This window comes from Pseudopipra pipra, chromosome 6 (assembly GCF_036250125.1).
Source record: "Pseudopipra pipra isolate bDixPip1 chromosome 6, bDixPip1.hap1, whole genome shotgun sequence".
In the NCBI taxonomy this organism is placed as follows: Eukaryota; Metazoa; Chordata; class Aves; order Passeriformes; family Pipridae; genus Pseudopipra; species Pseudopipra pipra.
This window is the reverse complement of record NC_087554.1, coordinates 393,500-416,480: the sequence shown is the minus strand read 5'-3', so window position 1 is coordinate 416,480 and position 22,981 is coordinate 393,500. Positions and strand designations below refer to the sequence as shown.

Here is a 22,981-nt window from a genome sequence, read left to right as displayed (position 1 = left end):
GGGACAGTCCCCATAGACAGCGCCAGTGGGTGGCACGGGGGTGACAGTGGCGGGTGGCACAGAGTGGTAAATAATGTAGGACCTACCCTTAGGGGTGGGGAGAGCTCAGAGAGAGGCGCCAGGTGAGGGGACACGGGTGGCGTGACCTTGGGGTGTCACCACCGGAGGTGTGGGTTGGTCTGGGGACACCGCGGTGGCCTTGGGGGGTCAGTGCTGGGGACACTGCGGTGGCCTCGGGGGGTCAGTGCTGGGGACACTGTGGTGGCCTCGGGGGGTCAGTGCTGGGGACACTGTGGTGGCCTCGGGGGGTCACCATCAGGGACGTGGGTTGGTGCTGGGGACGCTGTGGTGGCCTTGGGGTGTCACCACTGGACTCCCCACGCAAGGTCCTCGGTGGGTGACCCCAGGACGTGCGTGGGGACCCCTCTGGTGGCCGCGGCACGGTGGCCGTGTGGCCCTGCCCCGGGCCGGTGGTGGCCGTGGCTGTTTCCTGCCGTTAATCACCGCTAATTGGCTTTGCCCTGCCGGGCCCGGGAGCCCACGGGGGAGGGAGGGAAGGGTGTGGGGGTCACGGGGAGGGGGGGCGTGTAAGAGGATTTCCCAGCTCCTTCCTCCGGCTCGTCCGTCCCGGGGTCCCGCTCCCTGCTGCCCACCCGGCCCCGGCCACATGCCACGCACCCGCGGGGACAAGGGGACCCCCAAGGACACGGAGCCCCCGCAGAAGGGGAAAGGGGGGGGCGAGGTGGGGGAGAACCCCCCCAAAGCCCCCGAGGAGCCCCCCGCCCACAAGAATTCCGGCTCCGAGTCCCGGCACGGCGGCCACGGGCAGAAGAGCGGGAAGAAGGGCTCGGGGGACCCCCACGCCGCCGCCACCAAGACCTACTCCCCCTTCCTCAACACCGTCTTCGGCAAGGTGGGGACAGCGGGGGGGGCACGGGACAGAGGGGACACGGTGACACGGGGGTGAGGGCGGGGATGGAGGGACCCTGGGGATGGAGGGGATGTGGGGACGGTGGGGATGGGACAGGGACAGTCCGGGAGCCTGCGGATGGAAGGGATGTGAGGACAGCGGGGATGGGGACAGGGACAGTGAGGATGGGGACAGGGACAGTGGGGATGGGGACAGGGACAGTCCAGGACCCTGTGGGTGGAGGGGACATGAGACACTGGGGACATGGTCAGGGACACTCTGGGACCCTTCAGATGGAGGGGGGACAGGGACTTTGGGGACAGTGGAGATGGGGACATGGGGACACTCTGGGAGCCTGGGAATGGTGAGGATGAGGGGACAGCGGGGATGGGGACAAGAGCAGTCCAGGACATGGGAAGGAAGGGGGGACAGGGACATCAGGGACGTAGTAAGGGACACTCTGGGGTGCTGGTGATGGAGGGGACGTGGGGATAGTGGGGACAGTGGGGATGGGAACATGGGGACAGTGGGGATGGGGACAGGGACAGTCCAGGACCCTGTAGACAGAGGGGAGGCAGCGGGGATGGGGTTGGGAACTGTGGAGTGGGGACAGTGGAGATGTTCCAGGACCCTGGGGATGGAAGGGACGTGGGGACAGTGGGGATGGGGTTGGAGGACACTCCAGGACCCTGGGGATGGAGACGTGGGGACAGCGGGAATGGGGACAGGGACCCTCTGAAACCCTGAGGATAGAGAGGACATGGAGCACGGGGGACAAGCTCAGGGACACTCTGGATTCCTGGGGAGAGAGGAGGCATGGGGGCACTAGGGATGGCTTTGGGGACCCCCCAGGGCCAGGGGGACAGAGAGGACACCCCAGGGGGACACCCTGGGCAGGGCCAGCCAAGCTCTGGGGACACATCCTGCCCTCCCACCTCCGGAGTACAAAGCCCCCTCGGCAGCACCCACATCCCATCCGGATCCTGGGGGTCCCGGGGTGAGCCAGCCCGGGGGGGGTGACAGGAGAAGGGACACGGGACCAGGAGAGGGCGGGCAGGGGGAGCAGGCACGGGGCAGGGCGGGGCTTTGCCTCCAATCCCGCTAATCCTCCGCCGGAGTTAATTTTGGCCCGTGCTTAACAAAGGTGACACGGCGGTTTGGGGGCGGGGGGGTGTGTGTCACAGAGCCGGGTCTCATTCTGCTGTCACCCCCCCTGTGTCCCATCCAGGAGCGGGAGCTGTCGCCGGAGGAGCTGGATGGTGAGCAGGGGGGACAGGGCGGGGACGGGGGCTCAGGGAGATGGGAGGGGGACACGGCCTCAGGGAAGGGTCTGCCGTGGGGACAGCACCATGGGTGACACTGCCATGGGTGACACTGCCATGGGGACAGCGCCATGAGGACATGGCCACGGAGGACTCTGCCATGGGACACAGCCACGGGGACAGGGCTGTGGAGGGAGGGATCTCTCAAGGGGGACGTGGCCACGGAGGGCTCTGCCACGGGGGGACACTGCCACGGGACCATGTGCCACAGCACCACACCCCAGAACTGACCTGCTCCGGGGCACTGCGGTGACCACCCACGCCTGACGGTGTCCGTGTGTCCCTGTGTCCGTGTGTCCGTGTGTCCAGAGCTGCTGGACGCCTTCAAGGAGTTCGACACGGACCAGGACGGGTACATCAGCTACAAGGACCTGGGCGAGTGCATGCGCACGCTGGGGTACATGCCCACCGAGATGGAGCTCATCGAGATCTCCCAGCACATCAAGATGAGGAGTGAGCGGGGGCCCGGGGGGCCGGGAGGGGGCCGGGAGGGGGCCAGGGGGAGCTGAGGGTGTCCCCCCTTTGCCACCGCAGTGGGCGGGCGCGTGGACTTCGAGGACTTTGTGCAGATGATGGGGCCGAAGCTGCGGGAGGAGACGGCGCACATGGTGGGCGTCAGGGAGCTCAAGATCGCCTTCCGTGAGGTACGGGGGCACCACGGGGGGACCGTGGGCCTGAGGGGACCGTGGCCATTGCCACAGGGACCATGGTCACAGGGGGACCACAGGCACGGTGGGGACAGTGACCCCGGAAAGACCATGCTGGGGAGACAATGATGATGGGGACATGGAGGGGGCAGGGATCGTGGGAAGACCGTGGGGAGACCTTGACCACGGAGTGACACTGAACATGGGAAGGACCACAGGCATGGAGGGGACAGAGACCATGGGGAGACCATGGTGGGGGCAGTGACCGTGGGGTGACCACAGGCATGGGAGGGGACAGTGACCATGGGGAGACCATGGTGGGGGCAGTGACCGTGGGGTGACCACAGGCATGGAGGGGACAATGACCATGGGGAGATGGTGACCATGAGGGTAAAGAGGGGACAGTGACCATGGGGAGACCGTGGTGGGGGCAGTGACCGTGGGGTGACCACAGGCATGGAGGGGACAATGACCATGGGGAGATGGTGACCATGAGGGTAAAGAGGGGACAGTGACCATGGGAAGACCATGGGGACACCCTGATTGTGGGCAGACAGTGACCATGGGAAAGATCACAGGATGGAGGGGACAGTGACCATGGGAAGATCTTGGGGGGATGGTGACCATGGGGGGATGGTGACAATGGGGGTGACCAACGACATGGAGGGGACACTTACCATGAGAAGATCACCGGGGGATGGTGGCCATGGAGGGATGGTGACCATGGGAGTGACCACAGGCAGGGAGGGGACAGAGATCATGGGGAGAGCATGACCATGGGGGGATAGTGACCCAGGGGTCACAGGCATGGAGGGGACAGTGACCACGGGGAGACCATGAGGTGATGGTGACAGCGAGGGGATGGTGACCATGGGGATGACCACAGGCATGGAAGGGACAGGGACCACAGGAAGACCACGTGGACACCACAACCACAGGGGAATGATGACCGTGAGGGGTGACCAAAGACACGGAGGGGACAAGTGACCACTGGGTGACAGCGACCACAGGCAGGGAGGGGACAGTGACCATGAGGGAACAGTGACCATAGGGGTGACCACAAGCATGGGAGTGGACAGTGACCACACGAAGTGGGGACAATGACCACGGGGTGACCAAAGGCACGGGAGAGAACGACGGCCACGGGGGTGACCCCAAGCACCCCCAAGAGGGGACGGTGGCCTGGGAGGCCGGGGGTGGCCGTGGCTGGAGGTGACCCCGAGCCCGCAGTTCGACATGAACGGGGACGGGGAGATCAGCACGGCCGAGATGCGCGAGGCCATCGCGGCCCTGCTCGGGGAGCAGCTCAAGGCGCAGGAGGTGGACGAGATCCTGCAGGACGTGGACCTCAACGGGGACGGGCACGTGGACTTCGACGGTGAGGGAACCCCCCCCGCCCCTCCCACGGGGCCGAGGTGGGGTCCCCTCCCCTCACGCCCCCCTCCTCGCCCCGCAGAGTTCGTCATGATGTTGTCCTCCCGGTAACGGGGCCTCCGGGCAGGAGGAGACCCCCCCAGAGCCTCATCAGCCGCTCCCTGCCCAACCTCTCTGCCACCCTTAGGGCTCAGAGCCAGCAGCTGGAGCGGAGCAGCCGGGAACGGGGCGGATGTGAGACCCCCGGCCACAGGAGCCCCCCCAGGGGTGGTGGAAGGGCCGGGGGGGGCCCAATAAACCCCCCAGATCAGAGCTGGAGGAATGTGTCTGGTGGTCATGGGGTGGGATGTGGGGTGGGATGTGGGGTCACTGTCCCCTTGGCCACCCCAAGCCACCCCCGGGGACAAGGGGCAGTGCTTAGGGGACAGGGTGACCCTCAGGGGACACGGAGGGGGTCCCACGAAGGTCCCACATGGTCCCAGTGGCTGCCCGGGGGTGTGGCAGGGGCAGGGCATCAGGGCCAACCTGTGCTCTCCCATTGGCTGGATCTGACCCAGCTGCAGCCAGCCAGCCAATCAGCACCTCCCGAACCAACTGGCCAATCAGCACTCACCAATCAGGGCAGGGCGGGAAAACATTGGCCCTCGGGAGGTCACTCCCAACCAATCAGCGTCAGGCAGGGCAGGGGCTCAACCAATCGGCACGCAGCACCGCGCTGGCCAATCAGAACACACCTCCAAAGCCAGCTGGCCAATCAGCACACGCGGCGGGGGGGGGGGGGGGCTGTGTCACCCCCCTGGGACCCCCCACCCCATCCATGGAAGTGCCCCCTGGGGGTCCCCACAACAGGTGACACCTGGGGGGGTCCCCAGCACCCCAAATCCAGCAGGGAATGTGGGGGGACACAGGGGACATCCCTCACTTCCCCCCAGCCACCGTGGGGCAGCAGGACCTGGGTGAAGAGAGAGCACCTGGAGACCCCCAGGAGTGGGGTTCAAGTCCCTGTTTGGTTGCTGCCACCCCCCTTTTTTTGGGGTTCAAGGATCCACTGCAAGGATCAGGGCCCCACAGGAGGAGGGGGTGCCCCCAAAACCAGCTGCAGGGGGGAAGTGGGGAAGTGGACCCTTCCACTCCCAGAGCAGGCACAGCCAGGTTGGGGCATTCACAGATTTTTAATTTAGTTCTTTTCCTTGGGACAAAAAAAAAAAAAAAAAAAAAAAAAAAAAAGAAACAAAACCCAAAAAAAAATAAAATAAAAAGGCATCAAAAGCCCCCGATTTCAGGTTTGGGGGTACAGAGACCCCCACGCTGCCTCCCCCCACCCCTGTAGTGTTTGAGGGTGCAAACCCCCCCAAAACCCAGGACAGCTCTCCCCCCCCACCCTAAACCTACAGGGAAGGCACCTCATGGGGGGTCTCTGTGGGTGGGGGACACCCCGGGGAGGGGGGGGACCCCCCAAAGCGGGGGCTGGGGAAGGCTCCCCCTGGGCAGGGGGAGAAGGGGACCCCGATTGCTCTCTACATATATATAATATACACCTATAGAACAGGCTGGGGGGGGAGTCTGGCCCCTCCCGTACCCCAAAAGCACCCGAACTCCTGGGGGCGGACGGGAAGAAAAGGGGGGAGGGGGGGGGGGAGACCAAGGCCAGCCTCGGGCTCACCCCGGGGACCCCCCACCCTGGGGGTGGCCGTGCCCCCCACCCCAGGGTGCCGGGGAGGCGGGTGGGATGAGGGAACCCCCCCGTTCCAGCCCGGCCCTGGGGGGGCTGTGTTGGCTCCCGCTCCCCAAGGTCAGTTTGGGTGGGCTAAGGCAAAGCCCGGCTGGCGCGGGGGCAGCGGGCGCTTAAGACAGACACGGAAGGGGGGGAGTGTCCTGGCCTTCATCCCCCCCATCCCGCCGCTCCTCCTCCTCCTCGCTGGGCTCAGAAAATATCCGGGCACAGGCTCCAGTCCTGCTTTTCCTTGCTCTCCCAGTACCCCCCCTTGTAGACGTGCGCCAGCTCCTGCGTCACCGGGTCCTTCTTCCGCTCGAACCACAGCGGTTTGTAGGGATCGCAGGGGGTCCCTGGGGGGCACAGAGGGGGTGAGGGCCCGGGGGCCACCCGGGGGGGGCTCCGGAGGGGGGGGGGACATCCCTTCCTTACCGTCCTCGGAGGCGCGGGCGGCCTCGGCCTCGCGGCGCTTGCGGGAGAGCCGCTGCTTCTCCTCCAGCCGCTGCTTCTCGGCGTTGGCCTCGTCCCAGCGCCCGTTCTCCATGAGCCGCTGGTCAGGGCGCCGCCGGCTGTCCGTGGGGGCCGTCCCGCTCTCCGGGGCGTTCAGGGTCAGCGCCAGCTCCGAGAAGTAGTACATGTTCTCCGCGTACTTCCTGCGGCACGGGAGGGAGGGAGGGGGAGTTCAGCGCCGGCCCCGCGTCTCCCAGGAACAGAGATGCCTCATCCCGCATTCCCGACTCACGGGAGCGGGTTCCGCTTCCACAGCAGCACCCGGCTGTCCTCGGACTCGTGGGCTCGGGGCCGGGCCTCGGCTCCGTTGTCCCCCGTTCCCAGCTGGACTTTGTAGCAATCCATCTTCTCGTCCCACGTGCCCAGCAGGACAAAGTGCACCTTCCCCGAGGGGTCCGTCACCTCCCCGGTCACCTGGAGGGAGAGGGGGTGGCACCAGTCAGGACACAGGCACCCCGGGATGTCCCGCGCTTCCCTGTTTTCCTTACCTTCCTCGCCACGTCCCGGGAGAAGTAGCTGTAAGGGACAAACTTGAGGTTGCACTTGTCGCCCGTCTTGTGGTTGATGATCTCGATCTCACCCGACTGCAGAGGCAAGGTGACAGTCAGACCCACCCACACCCTGCTCCCAAGGGATCCATACAGGACCAGGGCGCTCCCATATCCGTGATTTCCCACCTGGTCTATCCACAGCTTCCCCACGATGATGTTGTGCACGGTGGTGGTCACCTTCTTCCACGTGTAGTGGTTGCCGGACGAGTGGAAGACGCAGTGGATGGTACCTGAGGGCACAAGCTGTGTCAGGAACCACGCCCAGAGCCTTGGGCATCTCCCAAAATCCCAGGATGCTCACCTAGAGGCATGATGGAGAGGTATTTCCCTCGGAATTTGCTGGTGATCTTGATTTCCTGGCGGAGTGTCCAGCCGTGCTTGGAGTCGGCGTGGTGGGCAGCGGCCGGGGGGTGGTGGCTCACCTGGGCAGGGATTGGGAACAGCTCAGCGCTGGCCATCCCAAGGGAATCAGAGAGGCCGGGAGGGCGGGGCTGGCCGCACCTGCTCGCAGAGGGAGCGGTATCCGCTCTCCTCCAGCCGATCCAGCTCGAAGGTCTCCCCCAGGAGCGGGTTGAAGGGTTTGCTGGTGCGGAAGACGGTGGTGGAGTAGGAGGAGACGGTGAAGGCGGCCACGTAGCACAGCTGCTCCAGGGAATTTTCGCACTTGGCCGCCCGGTCCAGGAGCTCGTGGTACTCCAGGTCCTCTGTCAGCCGCTGGAGCATCGACAGGGGCTCGTTGAAGTTCACCTGCAAGGCAGAAATGGGTCAAAAAAGGGGCTTTTTGGGGAGCCCCGAGCACACCCGCCGGGTGTATCCGCGCTCACCGGCATGGGGATTTTGGATAACTCCTTCCCGATGCAGTTCTTCATGATGCTCCAGAGGTTGAGGCTGTAGTTGGGTTTGTAGGGAATGCGGGTTCTCTTCTCCTTCTTGGTGTCCTCAACCTGGTGCTTGTACTGGGGAGGGGGGAGACAAGGGCTGTTCCGTCACTGTGACCCCCCAAAATCCCTCTGTGGGAATTAGGGTACTCACAGCCCAGCCCTCTTCCCCTCAAGGGCTGTTCCATCACTGTGACCCCCCAAAACTCCCCCGTGGGAATTCAGGGACCCCCAGCCCAGCCCTGTTCCCGCCCCAAAGCCATAAACCCCTGTGCCACCTGCTCATCCAGGCTGATGTCGCTGCTGGTGCCGCTGATGTTGCTCCCAGTTCTCCTGGAAAGGGTGGAAAACAGGGTGATCACTTCCAAGGAGGTGGAGGCAGTGGGGCCCCCCCAGAGCCCCCCAGAACTCACTTGTGGCCCATCATGTCGGGCATGGGGAAGATCTCGGGGGCGTCAAAGAACTCGTTGTTGTCGTCGTCCTCGTCGCTCATGTCACCTTTGGAGGGGCAGCACAGATCTGGGAAGGGGACAGTGCTGTTAAGGAAGGGACATTGCTTCCAGTTTCCCCACCAGGGAGACACTGGGAGGCCCCTGTCACCAGCAGGCAGGGGTCACACAGGCAAGGCTCAGATGAGCCACTTTGGAGCCGGTTTTAAGTGCCAAAATCCCTTGGGTGCACAAGGTGACAGGGGACAGACCCAGCCCTTGGGATCGGGGGACTGAGGGAAGCTGAGCCTGGCTCGGGAAAGCAGCTGGGGAACCCTGGCTTGTCCCATCCTGCCTTTGCCAGAGGGGTCACACATCACCCCAGCAACTCCACGGGGTGTCAGAGGGAGCCGGTTTGGAGCGTGCCGTCGGTGCCAAAATCCCTTGGCTGCACAGGTGACGCGGGACAGACCCACCCCCTGGGATCAGGGGAGCGAGGGAAGCTCAGGGAAAGCAGCCTCGTCCCATCCCACCTTTCCCGGAGCCGCCGGTGCCGGGTGTGCCGGCAGGGAGCACCGTGGCCCCCCGGAACGCCCTCTCCAGGTGGTTGTGCTGCTTTGCCAGCTGCTCCAGCGTCTCCTCCAGCCGGATCCGCTGATCCCTCTCCTGCTGCAGCGACTTCTGCCACTTCTTCCCGTGCGTCTGCGCCAGCAGCATGAAATCCCTGCAGGCCTGCGGGGACAAAACCGAGCCCAGACGCGAGTGCCCGCCGGTTCTCCCGGTGGTTTTCCCGCCCGTTCCCCCCGGGGAAGGCAGCCTCACGTTGATCATGGCGTTGGAGGTGATGCGGAAGAGCGTGGCCCGCTCGTTGACCTGCTTGATCTTGTCGGTGCTCTCGGGGGGCAGGCGCAGGGCCTCGAGCTCGCTGAGCGAGCGCTGCAGGGCCGTGCCGTGCTTGGCGATCAGGTCGTTGCAGGTGCTCAGGTCCTCCACCTTGCTGGACAGAATCCGCAGCGTGTTCTGCAGCTCCGTCTTGTCCGTCTGCGACACCGACTCGTCGCCGGAGTCGTCTGAGGGAACGGGGAAGGGGCGGGAACCGCGGGTCGGGATGCGGCGGGGGGAGATTGTCCCGCACGCCCGGCTCTGAGCGCCCGCCGCACCGGGGGGCGATGGGGGGGCTGCCAAGGGGAGCACGGGGGATCCCCAAATCCCTGAGGGGGCTGGGACCCTGCCTTAGGGCCTGTGGGGCACTGGGAGCCTCATCTGGGGCCTGCGGGACACTGGGACCCCACCCAGGGTGCTGGGATCCTGCCCTGGGTCTTGTGGGGAACTGGGATATTGCCTTGGGATCCTGCCCTGGGTCTTGTGGGGAACTGGGATATTGCCTTGGGATCCTGCCCTGGGTCCTGTGGGGAACTGGGATATTGCCTTGGGATCCTGCCCTGGGTCCCATGGGGCACTGGGATATTGCCTTGGGATCCTGCCCTGGGTCCTGTGGGGAACTGGGATATTGCCTTGGGATCCTGCCCTGGGTCCCATGGGGCACTGGGATATTGCCTTGGGATCCTGCCCTGGGTCCCATGGGGCACTGGGATATTGCCTTGGGATCCTGCCCTGGGTCCTGTGGGGAACTGGGATATTGCCTTGGGATCCTGCCCTGGGTATCCCATGGGGCACTGGGATCCTGACCCAGGTCCTGCAGGGCACTGGGATCCTGCCCTGGGTGCTGTGGGGCGCTGGGATTTTGTCCTGGGTCTTGTGGGGAATTGGGATCCCGCACTGGGATCCTCCCCCGGGTTCTGTGGGGCACAGGGGATCCTTCGCTGAGGCACCGAGATCCTGTCCTGGGTCCTGTTGGGCGCTGGGATTTCACCCTGAGGGCACTGGGAATTTGCCCTGGGGCCTGTGGGACACTGGGATTCTGCTCAGGACACTGGGATCCTGCCCAGGGTTCCATGGAGAACTGGGATCCTGGCCTGGGTTCTGTGCAGCACTGGGGTCTTGCTCTGCGGGGAACTGGGATCCTGCACTGGGGACACTGGAATCCTACCCTGGCTCCTATGGGGCACTGGGATTTCAGCTTGAGAGCGCTGAGATCCCGCCTAGGGCACCAGGATCCTATCATAGGTCCTGCTGGGCACTGGGATTTCACTGTCAGGACACTGGGATCCTGCCCCAGGGTCACTGGAATCCTGTCCTGAGGGGCACCATCGTCCTGCCCTGGGGACACTGGGATCCTGCCCTGGGGACACCGGGATCCTGTCCTGAGGGGCACCATCACCCCACCCTGGGGATACTGGGATCCTGCCCTGGGGACACCGGGATCCTGCCCTGGGTCCTGCTGGACACCGGATTTCACCCTGAGGGCACCGTGCCCCTGCTCTGGCTCCCGTGGGATCCCAGGAATGCCATACCTGACTCCTCCAGCATCTTGACAGCCTTGGCCTTGGCGAGCTCGAGGGCGGTGACCCAGCGCTGCCGCTCCACCTCGGAGCTGGCCTTCAGGTGGTAGGTCTGGGCGCCGCCGTTGGAGATGATGAAGTTGCAGGAATCCTCCACGGTGATGTTGGCCGTGGCCAGGTTGATGGTGCCCCGGCACGTGTGGCCCATCTCCGCCTTGGATCTGCGCGGGAAGCACGCGGTGAGGGAGGGAAGGGGCCGGGATCCCCGGGACGAGCCCGCGGGGGGCCGTGCAGGGGGCCCAGCATTCCCGACCCGGCATTCCTGACCCGGCGTGCGGGGCTATTAATAGGGAGGCTTTGGTGGGGCCGAGACTGAGGGGTGTCACTTTAGGGGGGGTAAATCTACAGTCTCTGGCTCCCAGGAGCGGCCTCAGGGATCCTGGAGCCTTGGGAATCCCGGTGCTTCCCGGATCCTGGCACGGGCCGGGACGAGGGTTAAGTCCCAGCCTGGCACTCCCTGTCCACGTCAGCGGGTGGCAGGGGTGACATCCAGGCGGGACACCCCCGTCCCGGTGTGTCCCTCCCCATTCCCGGCCGTGTAACCGGAGCCGGCAGCTGCCCGAGACTCCGCTTCTCCCATTAGTAACGGAGGGACACGGCCCCCCCCGGGCCGGGCTCAGATGTCCCCGAGGGAGTGGCAGTGCCGCTGCCGGGGCTTGGGGACGAGCCACGGGGCCACCGGGAAGAGGCGCTGGGAGAGACAGCGGGATCCAGGGGCTGGAAGAGGCGAGGGTGGAGACCCTCCCGACCCCCCTCAAAATACCCGCGGGGACAGGGAGGTGACAGCCCCGGTGACACGGAGGTGACAACCCCGGGGCCAAGGAGGCGTGACCCGCCCTGCTGACACCGGGGAACAGCCTGACGCCCCCCTCCCCAAACTGAGCCCCGGGGAACCGAGAGGTGACAACCCCGGGGACAGGCAGGTGACACCCGCCCCCCTCCCCAGCCGTCCCCGGGGGACACCGACCCCTGCCCGCTGGGCGGGGGGACACCGCCCTCCCCCCGCTCCCCTCACCCCGTGGGGGCTCAGACGGTCCCCAAGGTCACGGGGGGTCCCCGGTGCCCGGTACGTACCGGTAGTAGCTGAGCAGCCCGTTGCTGAGCACGAACCAGCGTCGCTGGTACCCCTTGATGTAGTTGGTCCACTTGAAGAGCCACCCCTCGCGGGCCGAGCCGGGACCGGCCCCGCCGCCGCCCGCACCGGCCCCGCCGCCGCCGCCTCCCGCCGCTGTGGGTGCCGTCGGGGCCGTGGGTGCCGGTGGGGCCCCGGCGCTCGCCGTCGGTGAGGGCAGGGCCGGGGCCGCGCCGGAGCCCGCGGGCAGCGCTGTGGGCCCGGGGGGCGCGGCCGGGCCGGGCCCCGCGCCCGCCGCTCGCAGCTCCGCCATCGCCGCCGCCGCCGCCACCGCCCCGCCGCGCTGCCGTCACTCGCCCCGCCCACGCCGCCGTCCCATTGGCGGGAGCGGCGGCGGTGGGGCGCCGCGCGCGCTGCCATTGGCCAGAGAGGGCCGCCGCGCCCGTCAGTCAAGCGGCCGGCCAATCAGAGCGGGAGCGGCGCGCCGCGCGGCGTGACGGCGAGCGGTGAGTCATCCCGCCAGCCATTGGCGGAGGGGCGGGGCCTGGCGCGGTGCGCGCGGCGATTGGCTGAGGCCTCGCCACGCCCCCCCCGAGCGCCGGGGGGGGGGACACCCGGGGGCCGCGGGTTCGAGACCTGCGAGGGGGACAAACGAGGACAGGGAGGGGACACCCCACCGGGGACACCCCCGGGGGTGGCGGGGGCCGGAGAAGGAGCGGTCAGGCCGGCAGCAGTATACAAGTCATCTTTATTTACAATACCCTATAAAAATGTAAATTTAGAAACTTTTATTCTCATTAACCAGAACGAAAAAAAAGTGGGAAGGCTGGGGGGGAAGGGGAGGGGAGGGGGAAGAGAAAAAAAACCCAAACAAAGAAAAAAAAAAAAAGCAAAAAAGGAAATAGAAGAAGACAAAGGAAAAAAAAAGAAGAAGAAAAAAAAGCAAAACAAAAACAGGGAAGAAAGAAATAAAAAAACAAACCGAAAATCACAAAAAAAAAAAAAGGAAGGAAAAAACCAGGAAAGAGCAGAAGAAAAACCAGGAAAAGAGCAGGAAAAGAAAGCAGAAAAAAAAGCAAAAAAAAAAAAAGGCAAAAAATAAAATAATAATAATAATAATAATAATAATAAATGAACTTTCCACTTGATCTGTCAGAGGAAAATGAGGGGGAAAGGGCTGGGAGCAGCGGGGAAGGGCAGGGCTGGTTAATGCCGGGAGGAATTCCTGGTGTAAAATCCCTACATGTGCAAATCTCTTGGTTTGTTTTTTTTTTTCTTTTTAAAAGCAAAAAAAAAAAAAAAAAAAAAAAAGGTAAAATTATCCCCCAACCACCACCACCACCTTCCCGAGGAGCAGCTGGATCCACCCGGATTGGGAAGGGGACAAAGGCCTGGCTGAGCCATCCCTGGAGCTGCTGGGGCTGATCCCGGGGGTGAGGGAAGGAGCTGAATTTTGGGAAGACACAGCAAGTGTGCAAAACAGGTGTGTGACGTGTGATCACACTGGGAAAGGCCGGGAGCGGGACTGGGAAGGGCTGGAGAAGGAGCAGGGAAGGAAGGGGGAACCCCTGGCATCCCAAGGATACGGAGCGAGGGGCTCCCCCTTTCCGGGATCCTCAGTAGTGTGAGAGTTCGGGGGAGAAGCAGCAGCTTGGGGGTGCAGAGGGACTCAGTGGGAATTTGGGAGCGGCAGGGAAAGGCAGCGCTTGGTGGGAAAAGAGGGGAGCAGCCAAACATCCCCCTTTTCCCACTCCTCCAGGAATCTGGGGGGGCGGGATGTGCCCCTCGTGCCAGGCCGGGCGGTGGGGGGTGTGGGGTGAACCGTGTGCCCTCCATCCATCTATCCATTTATCCATCCTTCCTTCCAGCCTTCCTCTGGAACATCCCGGTGGCGGCGAGGAGCCACGGAGATCTACCGGATCCCGTGCACTAAGCTGGAATGGGGGAACAACAGTGTGGGATCTGAGATCCCCACGCTGCTCCTCCCTCAGGGCTTTTCCCACCCCCAGCCTCTGGCTCTCCCTCTTCTGGCCGCATTCCCACGGGAAGAGGGGGCTGGACACTCACTGCAATTTGGTCTCCAGCAAGTTCAGCTTCTGCTGGTCGACGTAGCGAGAGAAGAGGGAGATCAGGTTGGAGGGGATGGACACGGGCTTGGCCAAGGCTCCCTGAGGGATCCGCAGGAGCTCCCGGGTGGCCATCAGCATCAGCTCCGTCCTGCCGGGAAAAACCGCGGGAGAAGGGAGCAGTGAGAGCTGTGGGGTGTGCTGGGGGAAGCCAGGAACCCCTCAGCTCCCCTCAGGGAAGGATTCTGGCAGCTTAGAGGCCAGCTTGTCCTCCCCAGGGATTGGGAATGCGGGGACAGTGGAGAACAGGGACTCACCACTGGTTGTCCTGGATCAGCTCCGTGTTCGTGTCCGAGCTCTGCAATTCCTCCCCCCGGCTCAGGACCAAGTACAGCAGGGACAGACCGAACTGTGGGGACACAGACAGGGGTCAGGGAGCCCCCTCCGAGTATCCCCTCCAATTCCCAAGGCTGGGAATGCCGGGACAAGCAGGAGGATCCCTGGCTAGGAGGAGGAGGAGGCTGTTTGGGGCCTGAATCCATGAGGCAAGACCATGAACCACTCCTAGCCCAGGAGCCACATCTCCCACACTGTTGGAGCAGCATTCCCACCCCAAATTCCAGGCCAGGACTCTGCAGCCCGGAAGGACAGGCCCGGAAGCCGCCCGGGGCCACCTCAGACCGTTAATTAATCTGCCAGACACTCTCGTTAATTAGCAAGGAGAGAACACCAGGAACTGCACCCGGCTCTGGGAGGCTGCTGGGGAATTCCCAAGGGCAGGAAGTGATCCCAGGGGACAAGGAGCACCTTGTTTTGGAGCACAGCAGTGAGGTGCAGGTTGGTGGGAGCGGCGGCGCTCTGAGGTAGGTTCGTGAGCTGCTGCACAAGGCTGGTGACTGTTCCCAAGGGAAGGTGGTAGAGGACGTGGGAAAAGGGCCTCAACAGGCAGGGAAGCACCTGTGGAGAAAGGAGGACAGTTGGGAGCTCCACATGCTTCCAGCTGGAACTGCTGTGGGCAGTTCCCCTCACAGCTTTATCCTCAGGCAATGCTTTTTCCTTCTTAAATCATCCTGTTCCTCAGATTTCCAGGCTGTCCAAGGCCAGGCTGGACAAGGTTTGGAGCAACCTGGGCTAGTGGAAGGTGTCCCTGCCCACTGAGCGATCCTTAAGTCCCATCCCAAACCATTCCAGGATTCCATGTGCTGGCTTAGGTGGATATTGGGAAGAAATTCTTCCCTGTGAGCGTGGTGAGGCACTGGAACGGATTTCCCAGAGAAGCTGCCCCATCCCTGGAAGTGTCCAAGGCCAGGCTGGAGCAACCTGGTCTAGTGGAAGGTGTCGTGTTGGAACTGGATGAGCTTTAAGGTCCCTTCCAACCCAAACCATTCCATGATCCTATGATTTATTTCCCAGATTCCTGGGCTCCCCGAGCCCCTCTGGCACTCTCGCAGGAGAGGCAGGAGCCACCCACGATGTCACATCCCACCTTCCAGGCAGGGCCGAGGAGATCCAGCTCCAAACCGCCCCCTCACAGGGCATCTCCCAGCCTCTGGAATCTCACCTCATCCTGAGCATCCTTCTTGATGAGGAAGGGCAGGTTCCTGGCCGTGGCCATGAGCACGTCGGCCGCTTGCTCCGGGGCCAGGAACGGGAGGATCCGGGCCACGAGGCGCTTTCCTTTCCGGATGCACATGATCTGCATGAAGTGGTCGTCACTCGGCCTGAGGAAGGGGAGGAGAAAGGTGCCAAACCCTCCCCTGGGAGCATCCCAGGGTTATCCCACGGCTGGACCAGGTGGGAAACCCCCCTGCCTCAAGAAAAACATCCCTGAGGAGGGAAAAACAACGCAGGAACGACATTATTAACCCTCATGTAAGGGAATGGAAGTTGAGGCTTTGTAACCAAAGAGAGAGGGAAATGGTGAAAAAAAAGGAAAAACACCCCAAAAAAATAGTTTATTTTGGCCACTGGAATAGTCAAAGACATCCATAAAAGCTGGTTTGAGTGGCTGTGAGTGGTCAGGGAGTGTGGGAGCTCCCGAAATCCCACTCACCTGTCCTGGCCAGGCGCTTTCCCCCTCAGATTGTCATACATGTCGCAGATCTTCTGCTTCCTCTCTCCCATCAGGGCCGGCCTTTCCCCTTCCAGGCTCAGGAGGTACCGGCGTTCGTAGTCCTCCACGTCCAGGAGGAGGCTGTACGTCTGCAGGGAGCAGGGATCACCCATGGAATCATGGAATGGTTCGGCTCGGAAGGGACCGGAATGGTTATCTGGCTCCAGCTGGGACACCTTCCACTAGACCAGGTTGCTCCAAGCTGGCCTTGGGCACTTCCAGGGATGGGGAAGCCACAATTTCCCTGGGAAATCCATCCCAGGGCCTCACTGCCATCACAGGGAAGAATTTCTTCCCAGTGTCCCATTTAACCCACCCTCACAGGGAAAAATTTCTTCCCAATGCCCCACTTAACCCACACTCAGTCAATTTAAAGCCATTCCCTGTTGTCCATCGCTCTCCCTTGCCCTGTGGACAGGGAACCTATGGGATCTCTGCTCCACAGAGATCCAAGCAGGACCTCAGCCGCTGCCTGGAGTTCATCCATCACGGAGACCCTTCATCCCACCCCTGGCCTTCATCCCAACCCCCCGCCCCAAAATCACCTTCTCGATCGTGACGAGGGTCTGTCGTCGCTTATCCCGCACCTGCTTTTCCTTCGTCTCCTGCCAGGGAGGGAAGAGGGAGTCAGGGACGTGGGAAGCACCCCCAGGGACGTGCCAGAGGGGAGGAAGGCCCGGCACTCACGTCGTCCTCGCTGCGGGACGTCACCACGGCGTCGATCATCTTCCGGGGGTTGTTGACGCTGGACACGGTGAGTTTTCCCAGCGAGCCCTCGAACTGCACTGCAGGAAGGAGGGAGCAGGGAAGCCCTGGGATCAGCCACCTCGATATCCCTGGATAATGGGAGCTCCCCCTGGCTGCCGGAGGGCTTTACCTGGTTTGTAGGTGTGTTCCAGCTTGGCCACCTGAGGGGTGATGAGTTTGGTGCGTTCCTTCTTGGGACCGTCCCCGTGCACTTCCTCGGCTGCTGCCAGCTTTTCCAGCTTCTGAAAGTAATTCTGAGGCAGGGAGAGGAGAGGCTGAGAATCCTCTCCCAAAAACCCGGCCAGGAGCGATCCACCTCCCTCCTCCCAGCCTGTGCTACACATTTTCCAGTGTTCCCAGCACTGTGATTTAAAGCACAGCCGAGCACGTTCTCCTCTCTCATCCCTTGGCATGGCGGAGGTCGAGGCTCCTCCTCAGCCCTTCCTCAGTACAAGGACAGATCCGCTCTCCCTGTGAGTTTCCCGGCTCCCAGTCCTTCCCAGCACATCCCAGTTTGCCTGCCTTGCCCCGCTGGCACCGTGCCGGGGCCTCCCCACCGCATCCAACCCGTCCAACGTCCGACCCTTTTGCAACAGCGGGGCTTTGCTGACTCACATCCTGCCCCAGTTCCTCTCCTCTACGGGGAACCAGCTCACCCACAGATCCCAGAAAACCTCTGCCAGCTCCAGAGGGGACGGATCCATCGGGTATAGCTCTCCCACCCCATTCAGTCTCCCACTCCAGGTGCCCATCCTAGGTGGATTTCTCTCTCCCCCTGTGGACCCTCAAACTGTCCCTCATCCACCACTTTGCTCCACCTGCTCCAAATCTGCCTCTTCCCGGCCCTGTCCGGCATTCCCTATTCCTGAACTAGGAAAAAGCAGGAGCAATCTAACCCTATCCACCTTCACCTCCCCGCAGGATTCATCACCAGCACTCCCAGTCAGGCCAGAGTCATCCAAGCCCTGCTTACGGATCTCTGCTGAATTTCCATTTAGCACCTTCCCTGTCTGCCATTCCAGGGGTTTTATCCTCTCTCTTCTTCTTCTGACAAAGAGAAGCTGCTTTCCTGTTATCCCAAACCTCCGAATCCACGCTGCCAGTGTCCCCCAGCATCTCCAAATCCTTGGAAATCTCACCCAAGAAGAGGAGGCGGATGCTGATCCCACACTGTTCCTCCACTTTCCTGACCCCCCCCACCCAGGTCCAACACACTGCAAGATCCCAATTTTCCTAAGGCTGCGAACGAGCCGGATTCTTCCCGCTCCCGGGTACCTGGTAGTAATAGTCATCCAGGTAGGGATCAGTGCTCTGCAGCTGCATCATCTGGATCTTGGACACCCAGTCCTTTTCCCGCTGCAGCATGAGGTTGGCATAGGGATCCTTACGGATCTGCTCCTGATGGCTGCTCCGGTGGCCCCCTCGGTCCCCTCCGGAGCCGTTGAGGCTCCGGTGCTGGCTGGCAGGAGAAGAAGGGCACCCGTGAGCACACCGGAGCTAAGGAAGGGACAGAGAGGGGGGGACAGGTGACCCCGGAAGCAGGACACGTCCCCGCGCCCGGCATTCCCGATCCAAGCCCCCGGCACTCACTTCCGGCTCTGCTGCTGCCGCTGGTGCAGGAGCCGCCGGTGCTGCGGGTGCAGGTGGGTCGTGTCCGGCCGGAACATCTGCGGCCTGGGAAGAGCAGGAAGAGTCAGGGATTGGCACCGGGAGCCGGGAAGTGGCCGGGAAAGGGATGGCACCGACCTCAGGTGGGATCCGGGGCCCGGAGGGTGCGGGAGCTGCGAGGGGGGCGGAGCGGGGGGAGCCCCGAAAAAGGCACGGAACCCTCCGGCCGGAGGCATCATCTGCCCGACTCTGCCCTGGAGAAGCTTGGGATTCACAGAGGGAAGGGGGCTCCCGACCAGGCCGGGCACCCGGGCAAACTGGCTGGGGGACATTCGGCCGGCCTGGTGGGGAGAGAGAGAGCCTGGAGTCAGCTGGGGGAATTCGGAGGGAAGAGAGCCACGGAGAGCCAAATCCTGGAGATTCCACCCGTGGAGGGGCTGGAGAAACGTGGGGAGGGGCTTTACCTGGGCTCCTCCGAGCAGCTGGGCCCTCTGCAGGTGGGTGAGGACGGGAGAGACGCTGTGGGGGAACGGGTGGCCCAGGAGGGAGGAGTTCTGGGGAAAGACGTGGGAAGAGGGACTCTGGTCACAGATGGGACAAGGAAGGTGTGCCAGGCAGGCCAGGCTCCAGGGAGCAGGGATGAGCCACGGGAATGGGGCATTGGGGGATTTGGGGGGGGGAGCTGGAAGTCAATCCCCAAAAAAGAAGGATGAGGAGGGGCTGGATACCGGAACGTTGCAGAGCTGGTTGGGGGACATCCTCTCTCCGTAGGGAGCGGGGTAGCGCTGCTGCATGGTAGCTCGGATGTGGACAGGCTTGGGACACAGAATCTGGGAAGAGGGAAGCAGCACAGTCACTCCCTGGGAAAGCATCCTGCACCCCCTGGAGCCACGGGAAGCGGGGAGGTACCTGCTGGTTGAAGCTGGGGATGGCGGCCTGTTTCGGGGGGGTGCCGATGGGGACGGCCCGCACCGGGGGGCTCCCGATGATGGGGGACGAGGAGCGCCGGGGCAGCGCCCGCTCCGAGGGGTCCCGCTCCTCTTCCCGAGCCTGCGGAGGCCGCTGGGGCAGAGCGTAATCCAGCACGGACACCGACGGCATCTCCTGCCAGGGGAACACCCCCCGGGGTCACGCACTGGCACAGGGGGCACGGACACTGTGTCCCATCACGTCCCTCCTCCTGCCAGCTCTCCGTGTCCCACCGCGCTTTCCTGGGATCTCCCAGGGATCCCAACAGCCCCGTTCGGGATGACAGGGTGTGGGGTGGGAATTCTGTGTCACTTCCCAGCCTGAGACAGGGCTGGGAGAGGGTTGGTCAGGCAGCACTTCAAAGCCTGACTGTTAATTAAACCACAAGACAAAAATCCTTTGCCTCGAGGCACCAACACTCCCAAATCCTGCCACGAGCCCTGACATCCCTCAGATGTCACCAGGGATCCCGGAGCAGCCACAACACCCCATCCTGTCCCACTCCATCCCTCCAAGAGGTGATGACTATGAGGGTCCTCAAAGAGCCACACCCCATCCACCCGGATGCAGTGGGAGGAAAGTGGGACGCTCCACTATCCCAGGCAGAACTGGGAGTGCTTCCCAAGCTCATCTTATCCCACCCACCCCGCCGCCACAGGGTTCTGGGTGGGGGGACACGCTGGGTGAAGCCCCCCCGTACCTGAGTGAGGAGCGGCCCCCGGATGCGCCGCAGCACGGCCGAGCTGTCCCAGATGCTGGAATTCAGCGCTCCGGGCTGCTGGGGAGCGCACGGAGAGTCAGGACGGGGCGGTGGGATCCAGCCCCGCGCCCCCCCCCACCCCACCCCAGGACCCCCCGAGCCCACCTGGGTGGGCCCCCTGGTGTGCACGGCCTGCATGATGGCCGGGTCCTCCAGGTCGCCCTCGATGACGAGGCGCGTGAGCCGCTCGGCCAGCGCGTCCTCGGGATCGCCCAGCACGTCCCCGTCGTTCCCGGCCGGACCGTCCGCCTCCCGGCTCGGCACCCCCTTGTCCTCCAGCTCCGCCAGCCGCTCGTGGGCCTCCTGCCAGTCGTCATCTGAGGGGACACACCACAGGGATTTGGGGGGGTCGCACGCAGGGGGCCTCACTGGGGGGGTCACATGAGGGGATTTCGGGGTCACACTGGGCGGGGTGGGGGGGGTGTCACATACAGGCAGGATATGGGGGTCACACCAGGGGGATTTGGGGGTCACACCAGGGGGATTTGGGGGTCACACCCTGGGGGTCTCACCGACAGCCCCGGCCCCAAAGGTGTCGTCGTTGAACTGATCGATGTCCTCATCCTCCTCCCCCAGGGCCTGGAAGGCGTCCTCGTCCTCGTCCAGCGGGCAGTCCTCCAGGGACTGGCACGGCCAGGAACCAGCAACGGGCTCAGCAGCGGCTTCTCATCCCAAGGGATGGCCACGCCAAGGGGAAACCCCCCTGCCCGGCCTCTTACACTGCCCCAGTGACCCCCCAGCCCGTCAGACCCCCCCCCAGCCCCATTACCCATCCCTAGTGAGCCCTCCAGCCCATTATACCTCCCCACTGATCCCCCTCAGCCCGTTAGACCCCCCCAGCCCCATTACACATCCCTGCTAAGCCCCCCAGCCCATTACACCGCCCCAGTGACCCCCCAGCCCTTTAGACCCCCCCCCAGTCCCATTACACACCCCTGGTGAGCCCCCCAGCCCATTACACCGCCCCAGTAACCTCCCCAGCCCATTACAGCCCCCCCAGCCCCATTACACATCCCTGGTGAGCCCCCCAGCCCATTACACCGCCCCAGTGACCCCCCAGCCCGTTACAGCCCCCCCAGCCCCATTACACATCGCTGCTGAGCCCCTCAGCTCATTACACCTCCCCACTGACCCCCCTCAGCCCGATAGACCCCCTCAGCCCCATTACACATCCCTGCTAAGCCCTCCAGCCCATTACACCGCCCCAGTGACCCCCCCAACCCATTACAGCCCCCCAGCCCCATTACACATCCCCGGTGAGCCCCCCAGCCCATTACACCTCCCCAGTGATCCCCCACCCCGTTACAGCCCCCACAGCCCTTAATAACTCCCCAATGACCCCCCCAGCCCATTCTATCTCCCCAGCGGCCCACCCCGGCCCGTTATACGTCCCCGGTGTCCCCCCCCCAACCCGTTATATCACCCCGGCGACCCCTCCCAGCCCCTCATACCCCACCGCCGAGCCCACTGTGCCCCCCCAGTGCCCCCCCATATCACACCGCCCCAGTGACCCCTCCCAGCCCGTCGTACCAACACGGTGACCCCCCCAGCCCGTTAGATCACTCCGGTGACCCCTCTCAGCCCGCTTTACACCCCCAGCGCCCCCCTCCGCCCCCTCACACCTCCCTCACGACCTCCGCATCCCCTCAACCCCCCTCCCCATTACACACCGCCGCTGCCCCCCCGGCCCGTTACATTCCGGCCGTGCCCTCCCCCGCCGCGGTTCTCCCGCACGCCTCGCCTCCCCCCGCCCCCCCCATCCCCCCGGTGCCCCCCGGTGCCCCCCCCCCGCTCACCGGGTACCGGAACATGGCGGCGCCGGCGCCCCCCGCCCGCAGGCCCCGCGCCGCCCCACCAGGCCCCGCGCCCCGCCGCGCATGCGCCGCCGCGGGCGCAGCCGCATGACGTCACCCGCCGGCACCGCCCCTCGCGCCCCGCCCGCCGGAGCGCGAGGGGGCGTGGTCTGTGTTAGCCACGCCCCCCACCGTGGCCGCAGGGTGTTCGTGTCTCTTAAAGGGGCCGTCGGCTGTGTCACACACGTGTCACCTCAGTGCGCACCCAGTGCCCCCACGGGTCACCTCACACACAGCCAGTGTCCCCCAGGGGTCACCTCACACACAGCCAGTGTGCTCCCGGCTGTGTCACACACGTGTCACCTCACACACAGCCAGTGTGCCCCCGGCTGTGTCCCCCCCCGGCCCTGTCCCGTGGCCCCAGACGTGGCCCCCAGGTGCCACCTCACACACAGCCAGTGTGCCCCCGGCTGTGTCCCCCCCCGGCCCTGTCCCGTGTCCTCAGACCTGCCCCCAGGTGTCACCTCACACACAGCCAGTGTCCCCCGGGATGTGTTCCCCCCCAGCTGTGACGCCCTGTCCATAGCCATGTCCCCTCACCCTTGTCCCCTGTCCCCAGCTGTGTCCCCTGTCCCCTGCCACGCCCCTCAGTTGTGTCCCCTATCTGCAGCCATGTCCCCAAGCTGTCCCCTATCCCCCGCCCCGTCCCCTGTCCCCGGCTGTCCCCCCGGATGTGACCCCCTATCCCCCACCCGTGTCCCCTCTGCTCAATCCTGTCCCCTGTCCCCAGTCACGTTCCCCGGCTGTCCCCCGGTATCCACAGCCGTGTCCCCCGCTGCGTCCCCAGCCATGTCCCCTATTCCCGGCCATGTCCTGTCTCCAGCTGTGTCCCCCCAGCTGTCACCTGTGTCCCCAGCTGTGTCCCCAGCTGTGTCCCTATCCCTACGCATGTCCCCCCAGCCGTGTCCCCAGCCCTGCTCTCTGTCCCCAGCTGTGTCCCCGTCCCCAGCTGTGTCCCTACTCCTGCCTAAGTCCCCCCAGCCGTGTCCCCTCTTCC

General features: G+C 64.1%; 3 protein-coding genes across 5 annotated transcripts; 1 reads left to right on the top strand and 2 right to left on the bottom strand.

The window, feature by feature from the left end:
- Positions 1 to 571: 571 nt before the first annotated feature.
- Positions 572 to 4,364, top strand: CABP4 (calcium binding protein 4). Its single transcript, XM_064659753.1, has 6 exons — positions 572 to 913; positions 2,139 to 2,169; positions 2,542 to 2,685; positions 2,767 to 2,876; positions 4,110 to 4,257; positions 4,336 to 4,364. The coding sequence occupies exons 1-6, from the start codon at positions 668 to 670 to the stop codon at positions 4,362 to 4,364; spliced, it is 708 nt and encodes a 235-aa protein (XP_064515823.1). The 5' UTR covers positions 572 to 667.
- A 1,042-nt stretch (positions 4,365 to 5,406) lies between these two features.
- OSBP (oxysterol binding protein) lies at positions 5,407 to 12,196 on the bottom strand. Its single transcript, XM_064659826.1, has 14 exons — positions 11,871 to 12,196; positions 10,749 to 10,957; positions 9,157 to 9,404; positions 8,868 to 9,066; positions 8,320 to 8,425; positions 8,185 to 8,239; positions 7,853 to 7,984; positions 7,530 to 7,775; positions 7,330 to 7,450; positions 7,155 to 7,258; positions 6,966 to 7,061; positions 6,710 to 6,891; positions 6,400 to 6,620; positions 5,407 to 6,320 (listed from the first exon to the last, which is right to left on the bottom strand). The coding sequence occupies exons 1-14, from the start codon at positions 12,179 to 12,181 to the stop codon at positions 6,178 to 6,180; spliced, it is 2,373 nt and encodes a 790-aa protein (XP_064515896.1). The 5' UTR covers positions 12,182 to 12,196; the 3' UTR covers positions 5,407 to 6,177.
- A 401-nt stretch (positions 12,197 to 12,597) lies between these two features.
- On the bottom strand, positions 12,598 to 22,029 carry PATL1 (PAT1 homolog 1, processing body mRNA decay factor). 3 transcript variants are annotated; one of them, XM_064659829.1, is made up of 19 exons: positions 21,928 to 22,028; positions 20,644 to 20,755; positions 20,237 to 20,448; positions 20,072 to 20,149; positions 19,312 to 19,506; positions 19,131 to 19,232; positions 18,867 to 18,956; positions 18,541 to 18,743; positions 18,385 to 18,468; positions 18,070 to 18,253; positions 16,925 to 17,048; positions 16,735 to 16,832; positions 16,593 to 16,652; positions 15,988 to 16,136; positions 15,496 to 15,655; positions 14,742 to 14,891; positions 14,252 to 14,343; positions 13,936 to 14,085; positions 12,598 to 13,802 (listed from the first exon to the last, which is right to left on the bottom strand). In XM_064659829.1, the coding sequence occupies exons 1-19, from the start codon at positions 21,940 to 21,942 to the stop codon at positions 13,781 to 13,783; spliced, it is 2,280 nt and encodes a 759-aa protein (XP_064515899.1). In that variant the 5' UTR covers positions 21,943 to 22,028; the 3' UTR covers positions 12,598 to 13,780. The 3 variants fall into 3 exon arrangements, with proteins under 3 accessions (XP_064515899.1, XP_064515901.1, XP_064515898.1); XM_064659831.1 differs by having other exon boundaries at positions 20,072 to 20,146; XM_064659828.1 differs by having other exon boundaries at positions 18,385 to 18,743; positions 21,928 to 22,029.
- Positions 22,030 to 22,981: the final 952 nt, after the last annotated feature.

Bases quoted from the DNA above. Each gene is read 5' to 3' on its own strand.
- PATL1 (XM_064659828.1), bottom strand. The intron at 19,507-20,071 runs GTACGGGGGGGC...TTCCCCTGGCAG, and splicing joins GGGGGCCGCTCCTCACTCAG to GAGATGCCGTCGGTGTCCGT. The intron at 14,086-14,251 runs GTGAGTCCCTGT...TTTTCCCGGCAG, and splicing joins CTGATCCAGGACAACCAGTG to GACGGAGCTGATGCTGATGG.
- OSBP (XM_064659826.1), bottom strand. From the start codon at position 12,181: ATGGCGGAGCTGCGAGCGGCGGGCGCGGGGCCCGGCCCGGCCGCGCCC. The intron at 7,985-8,184 runs GTGGCACAGGGG...CCCCCTCCCCAG, and splicing joins ACATCAGCCTGGATGAGCAG to TACAAGCACCAGGTTGAGGA. The intron at 6,621-6,709 runs GTGAGTCGGGAA...CCCGTGCCGCAG, and splicing joins TGGAAGCGGAACCCGCTCCC to GAAGTACGCGGAGAACATGT.
- CABP4 (XM_064659753.1), top strand. From the start codon at position 668: ATGCCACGCACCCGCGGGGACAAGGGGACCCCCAAGGACACGGAGCCC. The intron at 2,170-2,541 runs GTGAGCAGGGGG...CCGTGTGTCCAG, and splicing joins GTCGCCGGAGGAGCTGGATG to AGCTGCTGGACGCCTTCAAG. The intron at 2,877-4,109 runs GTACGGGGGCAC...CCGAGCCCGCAG, and splicing joins TCAAGATCGCCTTCCGTGAG to TTCGACATGAACGGGGACGG.